General features: G+C 35.9%; 1 protein-coding gene across 1 annotated transcript in view; it reads left to right on the top strand.

Annotated features, from left to right (window-relative positions):
• Window positions 1–22132, top strand: part of csmd3a (CUB and Sushi multiple domains 3a) — a gene marked incomplete at both ends in the record, with an annotated part of 275340 nt that overhangs the window by 10687 nt on the left and 242521 nt on the right. Inside the window, one exon of the mRNA XM_079429665.1 lies at window positions 9220–9442. Coding sequence (XP_079285791.1) covers window positions 9220–9442 — 223 coding nt within the window. The remainder of the gene's footprint in view (window positions 1–9219; window positions 9443–22132) is intronic.

Genomic DNA, 22132 nt, shown 5'->3' with positions numbered 1-22132 from the left:
TTGAGCTTGCATGGCTTATTCTGGGACAGGCTCATTAATCTTCATTGATGATGTAACACATGATGGCAGCAGCAAAATGATCTCAGAAGTCTACAGAAACATTTTGTCTGCCAATTTAAAGAAAGATGCAACCAAACTAATTGGGAGATCCTTCATAATGCAGCAAGATAATGACCCAAAACACACTGCCAAAACAACAAAGGAGTTCATCAGGGGCAAGAAGTGGAAGGTTTTAGACTGGCCAAGTCAATCTCCAGACATAAACCCTATAGAGCATGCCTTTTACCTGCTAAAGAGGAGACTGAACAGGGTAACCCCCCAAAACAAACAACTGAAAGAGGCTGCGCTAAAAGCCTGGAAAAGCATCACAAAAGAAGAATGCAAAATTTTGGTGATGTCAATGGGTCACAGGCTTGATGCAGTTATTGAAAGCAAAGGATTTGCACCTAAATATTAAGTATTTTTTACTTTAATCTGTTAATTCTATCTGTTCCAATACTTTTGCTCACATGAAAAATGGGTGGGTTCAAACAAAAGCTATCTTCTAAGTTGTGTTTCAGATCCAGATGAAAATACCTGGAAATAAAATCCGGCATGTAAATCTCTTGTCTGATATTCATCTTTTGATGTCAAACCCAAATGTTTTCAGTCTACAGCAAAAATAAAGGAATTGACCTTACTGTTCCAATACCTTTGGATGGGAGTGTGTATGTATGTATATATGTATATATATATATATATATATATATATATATATATATATATATATATATATATATATATATATATATATATACACATACACTCACTGGCCACTTTATTAAGTACACCTTGTTAGTAACGGGTTGGACCCCCTTTTGCCTTCAGAACTGCCTTAATTCTTTGTGGCATAGATTCAACAAGGTGTTGGAAATATTCCTCAGAGATTTTGGTCCATATTGACATGATAGCATCACACAGTTGCTGCAGATTTGTCGGCTGCACATCCATGATGCGAATCTCCCGTTCCACCACATCCTAAAGGTGCTCTATTGGATTGAGATCTGGTGACTGTGGAGGCCATTTGAGTAAAGTGAACTCATTGTCATGTTCAAGAAACCAGTCTGAGATGATTTGAGCTTTGTGACATGGTGCATTATCCTGCTAGAAGTAGCCATCAGAAAATGGGTACACTGTAGTCATAAAGGAATGGACATGGTCAGCAAAAATACTCAGGTAGGCTGTGGCGTTTAAACGATGCTCAGTTGGTACAAAGGGGCCCAAAGTGTGCCAAGAAAATAGCCCCCACACCATTACACCACCACCACCAGCCTGAACCGTTGAGACGAGGCGGGATGGATCCATGCTTTCATGTTCTTTACGCCAAATTCTGACCCTACCATCTGAATGTTGCAGCAGAAATCGAGACTCATCAGACCAGGCAACGTTTTTCCAATCTTCTATTGTCCAATTTTGGTGAGCCTGTGCGAATTTTAGCCTCTGTTTCCTGTTCTTAGCTGACAGGAGCGGCACCCGGTGTGGTCTTCTGCTGCTGTAGCCCATCTGCTTCAGAGATGGTTTTCTGCATTCCTTGGTTGTAACGAGTGGTTATTTGAGTTACTGTTGCCTTTCTATCATCTCTAACCAGTCTGCCCATTCTCCTCTGACCTCTGACATCAACAAGGCATTTTCGTCCACATAACTGCCGCTCACTGGATATTTTCTCTTTTTTGGACCATTCTCTGTAAACCCTAGAGAAAATCCCAGTAGATCACAGTTTTTTAAACACTCAGACCTGCCCGCCTGGCACCAACAACCATTCCACGTTCAAAGTCACAAGTAATTTTCACCACATCTAGATGCCTAAATGCATTGAGTTGCTGCCATGTGATTGTGTTACCAAGCAATTGAACAGGTGTACCTAATAAAGTGGCCGGTGAGTGTGTGTATATATATATATATATATATATATATATATCTATCCTTCATTATATTATATATTATAAAGGGAATTCATTTTAAACATTCTGTTGTTATTTGCTAACGTTATTCCATACCCATATGCTTTATAGTTTGAATTTATGGTGTTTTCTTGTTCTTTTCTGAGCTTGACATATGCGGTCACTGTGACTTGCACTGTATAGAGAAGAGCTGCATAAAGATTCTAGTGTTCCATACAGTACAGTCAGTTGCCTCTGAACTATTTCTTTAATATTCATGAGCCAAGCAGATTTATAATGTTCCCCTCTACTTTTCTGCTCATACCAGGCTAAACCATTCCATTTGGAGTAATAGTGTTGTTTAAAAGAGCTTACCTACCAATGAATCAAGCTTTCACTGGCTTGCATTTTTGTATCCAATCACTTCACACTGAATCACAGCACTACAGTGACCCTTCCGGGAGCCCAAACCTATTTTCTCAATCTCTCTGCATGCATATCCCTTTTATTTTATAGACACAAGGCCCTAAGAGGAAGCCGGTGTGGATGCGCTGTGCCGTACGAGCCTTTGGAGCTTGTCAACTCCGATTCTTCTCTGGTTATGTGTGAAGAAATAAGATTGAGGTGTATTGTCATCTCTGTTCTGCATCTGCAGTGGCAAAACAAATTGATTGAGCCCTCGTAGGTCTGTATGGTGGCTGACGGGTGGAGATGACGTGTTAAAATCGCCGCAGGAGCAGCTGGGTCCCATCTTTGGCTCGCATTCTTATTTGAATTAGATTTATGTGTTTAGATGTTGATTCGTATGACTGACCTATTTTCTCTGCTCGGCGATCGCAGCATGATGCTAATGCTGTTTCTCGTATCAATTTATAGCGGGCGGCGGCAGATGCATCGCCATCATGGTGTCAGCGGTCACCCCGGGGAGGGCAGCATATAATCAGAGTGATTGGTGGATGAGACGAGATTTCCCGCCGTGAAAGTAAAGCAGAATGAGGAGAGCAGATAAAGCATCTAAATGAATTTTGGGGCGATGTGATCGTGTGTGATGGAGCGTGAGGGTTCGTTTTGGGGCGGTGCCTTTTCAAAGGGGTTTTGAAGCAAGTTTACATTGATCTCTAATGGATTTTGTTCCAGAAAGGTCTGTTTCTGCAGCTGTTTCATGCCATTTGCTGGGTTAAAGATTAGACTGGCCGTAACCCTCCGAGCAAACTGTAAAAAGTGATTGCAGCATTTGATAGAAATCTTTCAGAAGTGATTAACATGCGTGTTTGATGTGAAGGGGGTCCGTTGTGCCCCCCTGTAGCTCGGAGAGTATGTGCGAATCATTTTAAACCTTTTCAGTGCAGTTCTTGTGACTCCATTCTGCTGTTCACAATCTAATCAATTCCCTACGGATACAATCAATTCCTGTATTACAATTTTTATTTTTATTTTTTGCATGTCCTGATTCATTCATGCAGATTATACAGGTCAAATAGTGTGTGATCAACAGAGTTACACCTTTACATGGGTGTCATACCCATTCAAACTAAATAGCGCTTTTAGCAGGGGAGTTTCCCAACCAAGTGGATTTTTTATTTATTTATTTATTTTTTATTACCTTCATTTATTAATTTGTTAGTTTGTGTGTTTTTTTGTTGTTTATTTTATTTTTTATTTTTTGGTTTAGTGTTTTGTTGTTTTCTGTTTTTGTTTTTTTAAGTTTATTTTAGATTAAGGTTTTGTTTTAGTTTTTTTTTTTTGCTTTGTTGTGAAATATTTTTGTTTGGTTTAGTTTAAAACAGTTTTGATTAAAAAGTATAAGTGGCTTGTTCTAGATTGTATGCAAGATAATATAACAGGACCATTCTTAAATATTGATACAGCCAATTCTGATGATGTTTTGAGAGGATTCATCTTCATATGTAATAATATATAATAACTAGGTGTTTTTAATTAATATAAAATTACAAATTAATTTTGTATTAAGCATTGATAAAGATAAAGATAAAGATAGTTAACAAATACTATAGTTGTGTATATTCCTTGTCAAATTAAGGAAAACATAAAAAGGGTCTTACCATTTACATTTAAGGCTTACTTGATGTCAATAATTGCTTTTTAATATTAAATGGCACCCTTTTAGCCTTATTTACAAAATTGTTGTTTAATAGTAGTGTTGAGTTTGAGTATTGGCCTCAGACTGTAGTACTTGTGTCAGATAAAAAAAAAAAGATATGAGTTTTGTGCTCTGCCTTTAAAACCGAATGACAAATGGCTGTGCAAAGGGCTTGATGACGCTTCAGAAATAACCCTCACTTCTAAGAGTCTATCCTGTGCCTTCTCTGTCTAGACTAAGGGCGGTCAAGGACCGAAATCACCTCGTGATGTGACACTGAGAATGGAGACAAAGGCTGATTTTGGTCATGATTACCTCCAATTGCAGCTGCCTGAAGAAATTAATGGTTTAGCATTATCCAGGCAGAATGACTCTTTCCACCACAGCTGCATAGATGTTACGGCCCCCCGCTGAAGCGTGCAGATGAACATGGTGCATTCTGCCCCGAAGTTCAGATTGGATGAGTGTGGAAATTATTTTGAATTCTGTTAATACCCCAAGGGTACATAACTACAGTATCACCTACAGTAGGATTATTATTATTATTAATAATAATAAACATTAAGATTTAATATTGGCAATAATCCATTTTAGTAAGTGCAGTACAATGATTTTATCTGTGAATCGTGGTAAAGTCACTGTAACTTATTGCCTCTTATGGACTTTATTACATCATGCGGCTTGGGTTGTGGATAGTATTTTCACTGTTTTCTGATTTAGATCTCATTTTGGTCTATAGATGTGGAGATTACACAATTATTAGAACAATTATTCGTAATTAGGTCACTTTGACACTAGAGCTTAGTCAAATAAAACAGTCAAAATCATTGACAAATGTTATAGTGCAGTCTACTTTTGTTCTTGTAGAAAAATGCATTGCATGTAATTCTGATGTTGAACTTTAAGATGCATTTGCAACTAAATTCTTAAAATCTAAGACTTCCTTGGTAATCCGTATGTACTCTAAACTACACAGCATTTCTTGTTTTATCTCTGATGTGGTCTCTAGAAGGTTTTTAAATGTCGTACTGTGACGTAACCTAACTGCAATCAAATTGAGAAGTTAGAAAAACGTTTTGTACTTGCTGGGATGTGTTTTTCAGTCTCATGTGTTTTTTTTTTTTGTTTTTTTTTAAATTAGCCATAAAAGGTTTGTGATAAAAGAGATTGGGCACTGGCAGGATTTGCAAAAGACTTTGGTGCTGTCTGTAAATTTTTGTTTGATGTCGAGCCTCTGGGCAGAAACCAATGGGTTCTTGGCTTTTTGAACATGGATTTTCTGTATTTTTCCAAGTCATTTTGAGAACCAAATATAATGCAATAGTGATGCAACAGACATGGCCCTGACTTTTCTTTTTCATTGCTTTATAATCAACCTTTTAAAATAGATTGTACTGGTTCTAGTTGCTGATTTAGTACGGGTTCCATCAAAGCTAAATTGAATACGTCATGGCAACAATCAGTTCAGTGCACAGTTTCCATAGCAGATGTTAGTTATAGGATTGTACCTATCAGTATGCAATTTTATATTAATATATTGCGATACCTTATCCCACAGTATTGTGTGATCCTTTTTAAAATGTATTCATTGGTGCATTTATATCAAGCTATTATATCCTAATGAAGGAGCCCGCTGTTGTTGTGCGCCATTCCTAATGATAGCCTTTAGCCATGATTATTTGCAGTATTACACTGCCTCTTTTACCTTATTGCTTAACTCGATCCCAATTTTAATGACAGGGACTTTAGAGACATGACCGTACATTCTGGAGTATTTCACAGTTTTTTATTTGTGGGAAACAGCTAGAAGCCAGTTTTTGCTCTAATTGTTGCATTATTTGAAATGGATTATGATTCTCTCCAATACAAATGTAATTTTTTATTTCCCCATCAGATGGAATTATTTTAGTGTGTCTAAATTGAAATATCAATTTAGAGTTCTCTCTGTGTGTTGCATGTCTGATGAATCACACACACCTGTTAAGAACATGTCCGGATCATACATCACTTCAAAATCCCCTAGGAAGAAGTAAATAATTTTTTTGAAAATTAGAAAATTATGCCTGTTTTACATATGCATGCTAATCTCTCCTTATAATCATTACTGTAATGAGATAATAATGACATATTTGAATTGTAAATTATTTATATATCCTGATGTAGTATTTGCACACTTCAATAGCTTACAAAAACAATTAATATATTGCAATGTTTGAGCCTCACATCCTTCATCAGGTATTGCATAACTGCAGTGTTGCAATATAATGACTGTTTTTGCAAGCTACTGTAGTGTGTGGGATTTTTCTCTTTTCTTTTCATGATGTTTCAATTTCATATGCACCTGCCTGTAATCATTCAGTTTGTTGAGCATTTACTTTCTGAACAATTTTGTTACACGGCTGCAATAATGTTCCAGTGATAAGCGGTTTGTTTGTCTTCACTGAAAGCAAAAAAGCAATGCAACAAACATAATCAATTAGAACATATTTGATGTGCAGTTATGATGGAGTGTGATTCTGAGCCAATGAGATTTCAGAGTGGGCGTGGTTATATTAGGAGTGATTCCATGTATATAGAAACCAAATGGTTGCTCGTTGGGTCAAACACTTATGGACATGGTGTTGCAGTAATGACAATCTAATGAGAATCCCAGTCAAAAGTAAAATGTCAGTATGTCATACTAATAATAATTTTGAAGAAAACGTGCTTAATTGACAAAAGTGTCTTTTTTATGCATTCTTTATGCACTTCTCTTTGCTGTTCTTTTGAGGTGACGGTGGATGTGTGGAGTGATTGTGTCAGATCTGAAAACGGTGGCTATTAGTCAATGCAGGCCATTCCCTTCTGAATTCATTCAAGAGTGAGGAAAAAGAAAAAAGATGGGAGAGCAAAGATCCTTGATCTCAGGGAGTCCGCAAAGCTAATTACGCCTTAAAGGAAGCGGAAGGGGATAAATGGAAAAGCTCAATTAATGCTGGTTGTCATTACCAGTCTATTTGCTCTGGTTGATGCATAAAAAGCCTTACTAATTTGTGTGTAGCAGGTGGTAGATGCACACCCACGATGGCGGATGGGAGGAACGGTCATTAAATGAAACCCCTAACGTCTCAGAGAGCAGCCATCTGACGATGGTGACTCAAACATTCGCACAGTTATAGTAATTCATGTCACAACTGAACCATTACGGTCATCAGCGCACAAACTGGCATGATTTGACTAATGTGATTATGATGTCAGATGTCACCAGTTGTTTTTCTTTTTCAGAGAGTTGAGAAATGTTTCTGCTGCTGTTTTAAGCTCAGAGAGGAATGCTAACTAGCTTTATAAACAACTCCCAGAGGATAATTGTATTGCTCAGAGATTGCTCTGACATAACTTATAATGAGAAATCTAGATCACAGACCATTTTACTTCCATAATATGGTATATTTCACAGTTAAGTAGAGTATGTGAGAAATAATTGATTTTTTTTGCATCAGGAATGGATTCGATTGGGAAAAATGTATGTAACATTCCAATGAACTTTGAAATCTCCATTTAATTCAAATGCAATGTTCTGTAAATCTGAGAAGCAACAGTAACCAAGGAGAGCGGGGTTTAGTGAAAAGTCAATTTATGATGGATAAAATAAATCATTCTATCTTTTATTAGAGCGGAATATTTAGTTTCACTTAGTATTACATCATATTTCAGAAGTAAAACCAGTTGCAAATGTTTCATATAGACTTTTGTAGGTTATGGCAGTTATGGAGTCATTTTCTTCTTTTTCTTTCTGTATTGCTCAGAGAATGGTTTGTCATTTCTAAGGAGGCTTACAGTGTAAAATGCACTTCTCAAACCATTTCACTTCCATAATTTGGTGTATTTAACAGTGAAACAGAATATGCTAGAAATAATTCATTTGTATGTGTCAGGAATTGATTTAATTCTTAAAACTGCCCATAAAGTTCCAATGAACTGGGAAATCACCAATTCATTCCAATGGAATGCTCTGTAAATCTTGAGTAGCAACAGAAACAAAGGCGGCGGAATTTAGGGAAAAGTCAGTTTCTGATGAATAAAATCAATCATCATACATTTATTAGTCAATGATTTCTAGAAATATGTCAAAATACAAAAGTAAAACTGGTTGCAAATGTTTCATCTTAGCCTCAGACGTCATGCTCACGGACCGTTGGCTGAACATTTGATGCATATGGCACACAAAATTGGAAACACTTCAAGAGTTTCGAAGTAGTCATCTGACATTTCCGTGCCCATAAATATGATGTGGCACAATACGAAACGTGATTGGTTGCTTTACCTGTCAGTTATATGGCTTCTTGGGCGGTCCTTGGCCATTCAAAGCGGCCAAGATTCCCAGACCTTCTGCCATCAGTCTGAAGATCTGGTTATGTGAGACTAAGTTTAGTGAAAAGTCAATTTATGATAGATAAAATCAGTCATCCTACCTTTATTAGAATTTAATATCCTGTTTTACTTAGTATTACATCACATTACAGAAGTAAAACTAATTGCAAATGTTAATTATTGACTTTTGTAGGATATGACAGTTATAGACAATGGATAAAATCAATCATTCTATCTTTATTATAGTCAAAGATCTTTGGAAATACCTCACAGTACAGAAGTAAAGGGTGCAATGATTCATGTTGACTTGCAAGGCATTTGTGATTTTTATTTCTTTTTGTTGGTTATGGCAGTTATAGACTCATATTTTCTTCTCTTTCTCTTCCTGTATTGCTCAGAAATTGTTCTGTCATAACTAGGAAGACTTACAACAGGAAATGCAGTTCACAAACCATTTTACTTCCATAATTTGGTGTATTTCACAGTGAAACAGGATATGTATCGGCCATTGATTCACTTCTTAAAACTGCCCTTAACGTTCTAAATTCCAATGAACCCGGGAAATCTCAAATTCATTCCAATGGAATGCTCTGTAAATCATGTCTGAGTAGCAACAGTAACCAAGGCGGCGGGGCTTACTGAAAGGTCAAAATCTCATGGATAAAATCAATCATCCTACCTTTATTAGAATTGAATGTCCTGTTTCACTTAGTAATAGATCACACTACAGGAGTAAACATGGTTGCAAATGTTTCATGTTGACTTGCAAGATATTTGTTATTTTTCTTTTGGTGGATTAAGGCAATTATGGACTCATATTTTCTTCTTTCTCTTTCTCTCTTTTTAAAGGTTTCATTTATACATGTGGTGGGACATTAAAAGGGAAAAATGGGACCATAGAAAGTCCAGGTTTTCCTCACGGATACCCGAACGGAGCGAACTGTACGTGGGTTATTGTAGCCGAGGAGAGGAGCAGAATTCATATAGTTTTTCAGTCCTTCGCTGTGGAGGAAGAATATGACTTTTTATCTTTATATGATGGACATCCTCATCCTGCAAACTTCAGGACAAGGTAAGCACTCATTGATTGAAATCAAGAGTTTTGTGCATGTCTGTTTGTTTTGAGACTGTTAGTTATGCTTGAAGTTGGCACAATTGATTTTTAGATATGTACAGTACGCATCTGAAGTTCACAGTCTTACTCGTTCTGGAAAACAGAGCAGAAATCTTGATGACATAGTTTCAGGGGTGTATGCAAATTGTCTCTGTAAAATGAGAATGTCCTTCCCACTGATACCACCTGCTGCTGACCAGCAAGAGCTAACAAATCATGATTCATGGCTGTGACATCGACTAAAGCCTATTGGCTATAAAAAGGTAAGGGAGCCCTTCGATATGTCTCAGCCCAACTTCCTGTTTCAATAAGAAATATGTCAGCTAAGGAGAGGCTGTGTAAGAAAGAATAATGTACATTCAGCTGGTCAATCTCACAAAATAAACCCAGACAGGCTGAAGGGGACTGAAAGGGTCTTGTATTTATTTTGTACGTACATGACCCTGCCTTTTCTATTTATTTTTTAAAAAAAGTGGTCATGAAGTATTTGAGTTTATTTTATTTATCTGAAAAGAGAGCACAGATTGTATGAGAAGCATGAAACTAGTGGTTTCCTGGAATAATAGTCAATTATTAAGATAGCATTATTCATTTTAGTACCATCTGGTATATAATTTCATATATATTTTTTTCTATTATATAATCTTTTATGTGTATTAAATATGCATGATTCTGCTTTTTCTACCTATTTTCAAATTAATAAGTGGGAATGAAATATGGATTTGAGTTCAGATGTTTTTGTGAAAAGAGAGCACAGAGTAATTTGACAGACATGAAACTAGTTTCCTGGAATAATTATCTAATTATAAAGTTGACCATATTATCTGCAGGTGCTGTCTGGTTGCTGAGCATTTGACATTTTTTTTCTGTTATATACTTTTTTATATATGTAGAAACTACATGATCCTGCTTTTTAAAATTCATTTGGCTTTTTAAGTAGGCATGAAATAATAATTTGCACTTTCATCTCGCGTAAAAGAAAATATTAAAACTCAGAGTAATATGAGAGGTATATATCAAACTAGTGGTTTCCTTGAATAATAGTCAGTTATACAGTTTAGCATTATTAATTTTGGAACAGCCAGGTTTTCCCATTATATTGTATTACTATATTATACTGTATTGTTACTAATATTATATTATATTATATTATACATATTTACATTTACATTTAATCATTTATCATACGCTTTTAGCAGATTATATTAGCAGATTATATTATATTATACTATTTCCCCATTATATTATATTACTCTTTAAAAAAAAAAAATATTTTTCTACTTAATATTAATTGGTGTTCTTATCTGACATAAAAAAAAAATACACACACACACACACACAAACACATAAAAAAAAGTAATATAAGAGACAAAAATAGCATCATTACTTAGGTACCATCTAGTCACTGAGCATTAAAAGTTTTCCCATTAAATACACTTAATATATGTAATGAATGTATGTGATCACAATTATAATTAGGTTGAAACATGTATTTGTGTTGAAATGTTTTTATGTGAAAAGAGTGTGCAGAATAAAATGAAACAAGTGGTTTCCTCAAATAAAAGTTATTTAAAAAGTTTAGAATATTATCTGGTTGTATTGTCTGATTACTGAGCATTTGAAGTTTTTCTATTATATACTCTATGAATACTGAATGTTTTCCCACAATTTCCTCAAAGAAAAATAGTATTTCAGAGAGCTTTGTAGCTGCTGCAGTCATACACAGTGTTCATTTTGTGAATTATAGACCTGATTACTAGCATTACATGGGGCCAAAACTCTTCTTAATGCTTACAAACTCACAAAATTAACCTACACTAACTCTCCTCTAATTAAAGGGTAAACCAATTATTGCAGTGAATCTCTCCACAAGCTAGGAACCAAATCAGCAGACCCCCTGCATTCAGGTAGCTGGAATTCACTCGTAGCAATTACCATGATTGAAAGTGTTTATTTTATGCCAATCTGGGCATCACAAACTCTGAATCCAAAAACCGACGCTTCACTGGCTGAACAGATTGCAAAATAAGCGACACATTGCACTTGTCATGCCATTTCCTCAATAATCCCTCTATTAAAATGCCAGATGTCGGAATTGTTGTTGTTTTTTTTTTTGCCAAAGTGTTTGTTTTCCTCAGAATACATCCATTTGTATTCGGTGTCAGAGATGATTTAGGAAGTGGTACAATACAACACATGATTGATTTTGATGCTGGAAAGTGTTTCTGTAAAAATCAGTTGACTCTTTGGTAAGCTCCACCCCCCCCTTGGTTACTGTTGCTAACTTACAAACTTTATAATGAATTGAGATTTTCAGTAAAATAGTTGCAATGTTATGCTTGCATGAGCTAGAATGACAATGCAAAGCATTATCTTTTCTCCTTTAGAGAAATTGTTAAATGACCATGATTAACATCTACTACAACTGTCAGTCAAAATTAAGGCAAACGCTTCTCACAATCATCCAAGAAGAGAAAAGCCTCATTAGATGACAATTGCAACTGATAACATCAGCAAACGTGAACATAACTGCTTCTGCTTGCTTACTATGTTATTGAGAACTCTCTTTAGTTGCTGACCTAAATCAGATATTTTTAGGTTTATTGATATTTTTCACTGGATATAGATGGCTTTACTTTTGTAATACAGTTTGGAAATAATTGAGTAATGCATTTTGATTTTGAAAAATGAAAGAGATTTTTTTTTTTTTTGATCTCCTATGCTCACCAAGGCTGTATTTAATTGCAGTAATAGTGATAATGTGAAATTCTAATATGCTGATTTGCCGCTTAAGAAACATTTCTTAATATTATCAGTGATGACAACAGTTGTTTTACTTAATATTTTTGTGAACATCATGATGCATTGATACAGGACTCTTTAATAGAAAGATCAGAAAATTAGAGTTGTATTTATTTATTTTTGGTCATAGGTACCTGTAAATGTTTAAAAATGTATAGTTGGGACATTGTTGGGAAGTTGGGAAATTTTGTAAAATGCAATAAAATCAAGAATCTGTGATTTGTTCATTCTTTTTAACTTTCATTTAATTGACAAAAGATTTCCAAAGTTTTCACTGACCAATGTAAATGTATTTTGTAAAATAAACAATTTTTTTTTATTTTGATGGCTGCAACACACTCCAAAAAAGTTGGGACATAGTCATGTTTAACAGTGTCACATCAACCTTGCTTTTAATTACAATGTTTCATTGTTTGGGAATTGGGGATACTAATTGTTAAAGTTTTTGTCCAGTCTAGCTTGATAGAAGACGTCGGAAGCTCAGCAGTCTGTGATGGCCGTTGTCTGATTCTCCTTTTCATGATGAGCCATACATTTTCAACAGGAGTCATATCTGCTGGCCAGTCTAGCACATTCACTCTGTCTACGAAACCACACTGTTGTAGCAAATGCAGAATGAGACCTGGCATTGTCTTGATATAATAACCATGGACTTCCCATGAAAGACATCGTCTTGATGGCAGTATATGTCTCTGTACAATCCCAATATATGCCAATATATGTCAATGGTACCTTTGCACATATCCCAGTCACCCATACCGTTTGCTCTGCTGCACCCCCATACCATGACAGACGTTTGCTTTTGCTTCTGCCGCTAATGAAAGTCTATATGGTCCCTTTGGTCTTGGGGACTGAGAACTCGAAATTAATTTATCCCATAAATAAGTTGAATGTGGACTCATCTGAGTACAGCACACATTTTCACTGTCTTTTTGACTATCTGAGATGAGCTGTGGCCCAGAGAAGATCACTGCATCACTGCATAGAATTGATGTATAGCTTTCTCCTAGAGTAGATATTCAAGTTGCATTTCTTGATACAGCAGCAGGTTGTGGTAAATAACAGTGGTTTTCTGAATTACTCCTGAGCCCATGTGGCTATATTTAACACCGTAGCATGACAATGCCATCTGAGGGCTCAGAGGTCAAACACATTCAACTGAGGTTTCCTGCCATGCCCTACATGTACAGTGATTTCTCTGGATTCCTTTAATCTTTTCACAATATTATGTATGGTACTTGGTGAAAGACCTAAATTCTTTGCAATTTTGTATTGCGAAATGTGATTTTTTTTATTTGTTTGACACTTCTCTCATGAAATTTAGTACAAAGCGATGAGCCATGATCCAGTTTTGCTTGCAAAGACTGAGATGCTCCTTTTATTCCCAAACATGATACAATGACCCATTACCAATTCCCCTGCTTACTGTGAACTGTTTCAAAACAGTTTAACATGGATATTCTATAACTTTTTCACTTTTATTTTGCCTCTGTCCCAACTTTTTTGGAATGCGTTGCAGCTGTCAAAGATAAAATTTGTTCATATTTACAAAACACATTTACATTGGTCAGTGAAAACTTTGGATATTTTATTTATATATATATATATATATATATATATATATATATACACTCACCTAAAGGATTATTAGGAACACCTGTTCAATTTCTCATTAATGCAATTATCTAATCAACCAATCACATGGCAGTTGCTTCAATGCATTTAGGGGTGTGGTCCTGGTCAAGACAATCTCCTGAACTCCAAACTGAATGTCAGAATGGGAAAGAAAGGTGATTTAAGCAATTTTGAGCGTGGCATGGTTGTTGAGTATGGTTGGCCGGTCTGAGTATTTCACAATCTGCTCAGTTACTGGGATTTTCACGCACAACCATTTCTAGGGTTTACAAAGAATGGTGTGAAAAGGGAAAAACATCCAGTATGCGGCAGTCCTGTGGGCGAAAATGCCTTGTTGATGCTAGAGGTCAGAGGAGAATGGGCCGACTGATTCAAGCTGATAGAAGAGCAACTTTGACTGAAATAACCACTCGTTACAACCGAGGTATGCAGCAAAGCATTTGTGAAGCCACAACACGCACAACCTTGAGGCGGATGGGCTACAACAGCAGAAGACCCCACCGGGTACCACTCATCTCCACTACAAACAGGAAAAAGAGGCTACAATTTGCACGAGCTCACCAAAATTGGACGGTTGAAGACTGGAAAAATGTTGCCTGGTCTGATGAGTCTCGATTTCTGTTGAGACAATCAGATGGTAGAGTCAGAATTTGGCGTAAACAGAATGAGAACATGGATCCATCATGCCTTGTTACCACTGTGCAGGCTGGTGGTGGTGGTGTAATGGTGTGGGGGATGTTTTCTTGGCACACTTTAGGCCCCTTAGTGCCAATTGGGCATCGTTTAAATGCCATCCCTTTATGACCACCATGTACCCATCCTCTGATGGCTACTTCCAGCAGGATAATGCACCATGTCACAAAGCTCGAATCATTTCAAATTGGTTTCTTGAACATGACAATGAGTTCACTGTACTAAAATGGCCCCCACAGTGTTCCTAATAATCCTTTAGGTGAGTGTGTATATATATATATATATATATATATATATATATATATATATATATATATATATATATATATATATATATATGTATATATATATATGTATATATATATATACATACAGTGGTGGACAGAATTATTGACATCCTTGATAAATATGAACAAAAAAGCCTGTAAAAATGAATCTGCATCATTAATCCTTTTGATCTTTTATTTTTTTTTAAATCACAAAAATGTAACCTTTCATTGAACTAAAACAATTGAAAATGGGAGGAAATCTTATTATGAAAGAAATTTATTTTCTCAAATACACATTGGACACAATTATTGACACCCCCTATAAATTATTATGAATTAAATATCTCTGAAGTATATTCCCATTCATATTTACAATTTTGAGCACCCCAGGGGGATTATGAACATGAAATTATACAGCCATGACTTCCTGTTTCACAGGAATATAAATAGGAGAAAAAACTAAGTCCAAATTCCCTTTATCATCCATCACAACGAGAAAAACCAAAGAATATATTTCTGATAATTGAGCTTCACAAATTAGTGAAGTGGCTTTAAGAAAAAAGCTAGAGCAGTGAAACCTCCCATTTCCAACATCAGGGTAATAATTAAGAGGTTCCAATCAACATAAAAATGTTATAAATCTGCCTGGAAGAGAACGTGTGTCTTATCGTCCTAATGCACAGTGAGGAGGAGAGTTTGAGTGGCCAAAGACTCTGGTGAATTGCAGAAAATAGTTGAGTCTTGGTGTCAGAAAACCTTTAAAAAAAATGGTCAAACAGCCCCTACATCACCACATGCTGTTTGGGAGGGTTTCAATAAAAATCCTCCTAACTCCACAAACAAACTCCAGCATATTCAGTTATCAGACATGACTGTAACTTCAAATGGGACTGGCTTCAGATGAAACTAAAAGCTTTTTAGCAGCAAACACTCAAGATGGGTTTGGTGCACACATGGATAAAAAGTACCGCATGTGTACAATTAAATATACTGCTGTATTTTTGATGATGTGGGCCTATTTCTGCTGGAGGTCCTGGACATCTTGTTTAGTCACATGGCATCATGGATTCTATCAAATACCAACAGATAAAAAATCAATAAGTGACTGACTCTGTTTGAAATCTTATAATGGGCCATGTTTGGATCTTCCAACTGTACAATAATCCAAATACAAACCACAAAAACAACACAAAAATGGGTCACTGGGCACAAAACCAAGCTTCTGCAATGGTCATGCCAGTCCTCTGACCTGAACCCTGTAGAAAATGAGTGAGGTGAACTGAAGAGAAGCACCACCAATATGGAGCTGGGAATCTCTAACATCATCAGGCATTATAGGAGAAAATTTAGAGCTGTTAAACTGGCAAATGGAGATCTCAAAGAGTATTGAATAAAAGGGTGCCGTTATTTGTGGCCAATGTGTATTTGAGAAAAAACATTTATTTCATAATGATATTTCCTCTCATTTTAAATTCTTATTCTCCAATGAAAGGTTAGATATTTGTTAATTTTTAAAATAAAAGATCAAACGGATTAACAATGCAGATTAATTTTCACAGCCTTCTTTGATCATATTTACCAAGGGTGCCAATAGTAATAATATATATGCATCAACATTCAGCTTTGCAATCACAGGAATGAATCACACATTAAAAAAATATTAAAATAGAAAAACTGTCATTTTAAATTAATTATTAAATGAAATAACCATTCACACCTCCAGCAACCCCACTCTCCCCCACACCTACAATTCAGATAAGTGAAGATGACTTGCGCCAGGTCTTCAGAAAGAACAAAAGAAGGAAAGCACCAGGCCCAGACGGTGTGTCACCAGCCTGCCTAAAAATCTGTGCTGACCAGCTGGCCCCCATTTTCACACCGATCTTCAACAGATCACTGGAGCTGTGTGAAGTCCCCTCATGCTTCAAACGCTTCACCATCATCCCCGTCCCAAAGAAACCCAAAATTAATGGACTTAATGACTACAGACCTGTGGCTCTAACGTCTGTGGCCATGAAATCATTTGAAAGACTGGTTTTGGCTTATCTGAAGGCCTCCACTGTACCCTTACTGGACCCCTTGCAGTTTGCCTACAGAGTAAACAGGTCTGTGGATGATGCAGTCAACATGGGACTGCACTTCATCCTGCAGCATCTGGACAGACCAGGGACTTATGTGAGGATCCTGTTCGTAGACTTCAGCTCTGCTTTTAACACCATCATCTTCACCCTTCAGAATAAACTGACACAGCTCTCCATCCCCACCTCCATCTGTCAGTGGATCACCAGCTTCCTGACAGGCAGGCAGCAGCTTGTGAGGCTGGGAAAATTCACATCCAACACCCGCACCATCAGCACTGGAGCTCCTCAGGGCTGCGTTCTCTCCCCGCTGCTCTTCTCCCTCTGCACGAATGACTGCACATCTAAAGACCCCTCTGTCAAGCTCCTGAAGTTTGCAGGTGACACCACATTGATCGGCCTCATTCAGGACGGTGACGAGTCTGCTTACAGACAGGAGGTTTAGGAGCTTGCTGTCTGGTGCAGTCTTAACAACATGGAGCTTAACATGCTCAAAACTGTGGAGATGATCGTGGACTTTAGAAGAACCACCTCTGCTCTCCCCCCACTCACCATCATGAACAGCACTGTGACTGCAGTGGAGTCATTCAGATTCCTGGGCACCACAATTTCTCAGGACCTGAAGTGGAAAAAACACATTGAGTCCATTTTGAAAAAGGCCCAGCAGCTGAGGAAGTTCAACCTGCCACAGGACTTGCTGAAAAAGTTCTACTCTGCCATCATTGAATCCATCCTCTGCACTTCAATAACTGTCTGGTTCAGCTCAGCTACTAAATCTGACCTCAGAAGACTACGGAGGGTAGTCCGGACTGCTGAGCGAATCATTGGTACAAGCCTCCCCACTCTCCAAGAACTGTACTTATCCAGAGTGAGCAAAAGGGCTGGTAAAATCACTTTGGACCCCTCACATCCAGCACACTCCCTCTTTGAACTGTTATCATCTGGTCGATGCTACAGAGCTCTGAGAACCAGAACGGCCAGACACAGAAACAGTTTCTTCCCTCAGGCAATCCATCTCATGAACACTTGACATTAAACGTGAAACACACAATGCTATTATACATTATTTATTCATCACACATACTTATTTTTTCATTTCAAATTTGCACATATCAGACCTGTACACACACAATTGTCTATATTATATATTGTGTTTTTGCTGTTTTGTACATTGCCTTTTTGTATATTATTCTTTTATTATCTGTGTCCTGTCCTGTTGCTGTCCATCTGTTGTCTCCTGAGGTGCCTACTTTTAGATAAATGAGGCCTACGATTAATCGGATGCAAATAGAAACACAAAACCAGTCCTAAATGAAAGAAAACAAGTTGACAAAAAGATTGAATCCAATATTTGGTGATAATCTAGCATAATGACAGATTTGGGGTGGTGATGGCGCAGTGGATAAGACACATGCCTTTGGTGTGAGAGACCCGGGTTCGAATGCACTGTGAGACACCAATGTGTCCCTGAGCAAGACACTTAACCCCTAGTTGCTCCAGAGGCGTGCGACCTCTGCCATATATAGCAATTGTAAGTCGCTTTGGATAAAAGCGTCAGCTAAATGAATAAATGTAAATGTAAATTTATAAGCAATTGTTTGGAGCCCGGTCATTTTTGACCGGGAACACCACGAGTGTGACTTTTTGCAATTTTGTACAAAATAAAAGCATTTAAAAGCAAACTTCCTGATTAAACATTAAAGTACACTTTACAATGCAAAATGCAAATTTTTATAATTTTTTGTTTAATATTGTGAAAATTATTCATAAAAAATTATTTTTTCACTCAAAAAATGAGGTACCTACTCTCAGATAAATGAGGCTTACGATTAATCAGAAGCAAATAGAAACACAAAACCAGTCCTAAATGAAAGAAAACAAGTTGACAAAAAGATTGAATCCAATATTTTTGAGCGGGAACACAACGGGCGTGACTGGAGTCCGAACACAACCAGAGAGTTAAACAAGTTTTAGGGCTTGCTGACTTTAGTTTTAGAATTAGTTTGTTATAGTTTTTAATGTAATTTAAGATTTACTGCATTTTTTTTAATCTGCGTGTTAAAGGCAACTGCAATGAAGCATCAAGAAAGACATGAGCATGCCAGCCACCCTGAGACTGATAATTCATGGTAAGAGAACAACTATGGTTTTGAAAGATTTGTGTATTTTGTATGAGGTTTGCCTTTAAAAGTGTGCCATTTCTACTTTTCTTCAGAGAAGACATTTCTATCACTAACAAAGTGGATGGTGAGCAAAGGTGGTGGCCATGTTTTGGAGCAGCACCTGGGATTTGCAGATGGCTATGTATTCTTTGGCTGCTTGTTTTTTTACCCCATTATGTTTCTGTTGCCTAAAGATTCTTTGTGATGATAAATCCAGAGTACACAACATAATGCACTGCAAAACATCCTAAGACAGGAGAAATGGTGAAGATGCACTGTTCCAGTTTTCCACTGTTCCACTGTTTAAGTGTTATACATGCAATGTTTTAAATAAAGAATTTGATATTTTGTAATTATTGTGTCCGTTTTAATTGAATGCCAGTAGTACCTATGTAGAATAAAAATAAAATGAATTCTATATACAAATTATAAAATCTAATGAAATCTATATTAAAATGAATGAATTACAGTAGTATACTGATGAATTGGTTTTTATTTACAGTAATATACTGTAAAACAGTAGTTTGCAACTGTAAATCAAATACAGTTTGCTACTGTAAATCTTAATTATAGTAACTTAAGTTACTATAAAAACCCTTTGAAATGTCTAACAGTGTATGAACACAGTGCTCTCTTCTCTTACCAAGATTTTAGGTGATTTTCCACAAGTACCGTCTGGTCACTGAATATTTGAAAGTTTTCCATTATATACTCTCTTTAATAGACCTTAGATTGAATACAGCAAATCTTTGCAAAAACTCATTGTGGAATAAGTGCTAGCCCTTCATTATCTAAGCTGTAAGTAAATCAATAGTTTTTTCCTCCTCTGCAGACATGGCACTTCATTTGCAGTTATTAAAGCATTAATCTTTTGAAGAATGTAAAAGCAGTGATGCCAGCTGTACCTTGTTCTTGGGCTTAACGGAATTACTCAAACATTTATGAGTATTGGGTAAGCGCTTCGATAAAAGAACAGCAGAACCTTTGTTTCATTACCATCAAGTAATAGATGCTCTTGAATTACCATCCAATACAAGAAGCACAACTCAGAGCCAAAAAAAATCATATTGCCTCTCTGGAACAAGCAGTATCTGTCGTTGTTGATCCATGAGAGGATGTCAGTACAGTACATTGTGTTATTTTGAACAATCTACCTTCTCCTTGAGAAATTATTGTGTCCCATTGAGTGCTAGCCCCATTATGTCTGCTGCTCTGCGAGGTTTGGTTCAAGACAGACTTCCTCTGAGTTTCCTGCCTGTGTTTTATCTAAAATGTCAGATAATACTCATCCCTTAAAGTCTGTACCGAATAGAATAATAGGATCTTTTCCTCTTCAGAATTGAATTTAGAATGGAGTAGTTTTTGAATTTGAGTTGAGGTAGAATTGGTTTCCAAGTTGAATGTGATGAAATAGAAATTCATATAATCTGTATTTTTTAACTAGAACAGCAAAGTTCAAGTGTCAATTCAAACACAGAATGTGGGTTTGATAAAACCTTGTTTAGATAGACACTATAGATAGATAGATAGATGGATGGATGTTTGAAATTTTAAATTTGCATTTAGTTATATATACATTAAAGTTCAAAGGTTTGTCATCTATAAGGTTTATAAAATGTTGTTGAAAGAAGACTCTTCTGCTCACCAAAGGCTGCATTTGTTTGATCACAATTGCAATAAAATAGTAATATCATAAAATATTATTACAGTTTGAAATAACTGTTTTCTATTTGAATTTATTTTAAAATGTAGTTTATTTCTGTGATGCAAAGCAGAATTTCCAGCATCATTACTCCAGACTTCAGTGTCACATGATCCTTCAGAAATCATTCTAATATGCTGATTTGCTGCTCAAGAAATGTATCATCATAACCATCATGCTGCTTAATGTTTGTGTTTTCTATATATATACAGTATATATATATTATTTTTTTTGTGCTGTCAAACGATTAATCACATCCAAAATAAGTTTTTATTTACATAATATATCTGTGTGTACTGTGTATATTTATTATGTATATATATTTATTATGCATATGTATATAGTATACACACATACAGTATATATTTTGAAAATATTTACATGTCTTCACATGTATATATTTATATTCATATAATTTATATTATATATAAATACATTTAATATATACACATAACATAACATACAAAACGTAACATTTTTCTTAAATATATACATGCATGGGTGTGTATTTATATATACATAATAAATATACAGAGCACACACACATACTATGTAAACGAAAACTTTATATAACTGAGTAATCGCATGACAGCACTAATGATTTTTTTAATGAAAATGTAAAATTATTCATGGTCACTTCATGCATTTGTTGAATATAAGTATTAAATTATTTAATAATAATAATAAGAAGAAAAAAGTAAAATTAAGAGAAACTATGTCAACTCTTTGTAAGTAAAATGTCACCCTGTTCTTCCTTCAATAAAAAAAAAAAAAAAAAAAAAAAAATATATATATATATATGCATACACATTTACTGTAGATACATGCATACTATTTCTACTGGGCTTTCTACTGATGTCAGTTTTCGTACATTTTAAATGTTTCTCTACTATAAGTCAGTTTTGTGAACTTTTAGGAGTGCACTAGCAGATGGACTACATGCCAAAACTTGCAAATATTATGTATGAGTCAAACAGGAAAAGGTACACATAAGATTTTCATCAGGTTTCAAAGTGTATCCCTGCAAGATTTTTTTCTTTCAAATTTTAAACTGATTTTGTGTATCAGCATCTAAATCAGCGATTTATTTTTTTCCAGCAAAGATTTTGTCGGAAGGTCCTGGCAGCCGACATCTCAGTATGTAACTTGTTTTGTATCCGGCAAATAGGGAAATATTTAGCTTTCCTCTGGCGACCCTCGATTTCAACACATTTATCCATTTATCAAAGCAATTCAAGCAGATGCCTTTGATACGTTACTTATCCCACCACTGCCTGACATTGCAATTTGTCATTTTTCCGTTCAGA

This window comes from Barbus barbus, assembly GCF_936440315.1.
Source record: "Barbus barbus genome assembly, chromosome: 12".
NCBI classification, from domain to species: Eukaryota; Metazoa; Chordata; class Actinopteri; order Cypriniformes; family Cyprinidae; genus Barbus; species Barbus barbus.
The sequence above is the reverse complement of the archived record's forward strand: the minus strand, read 5'-3'. Positions and strand labels throughout refer to the sequence as shown.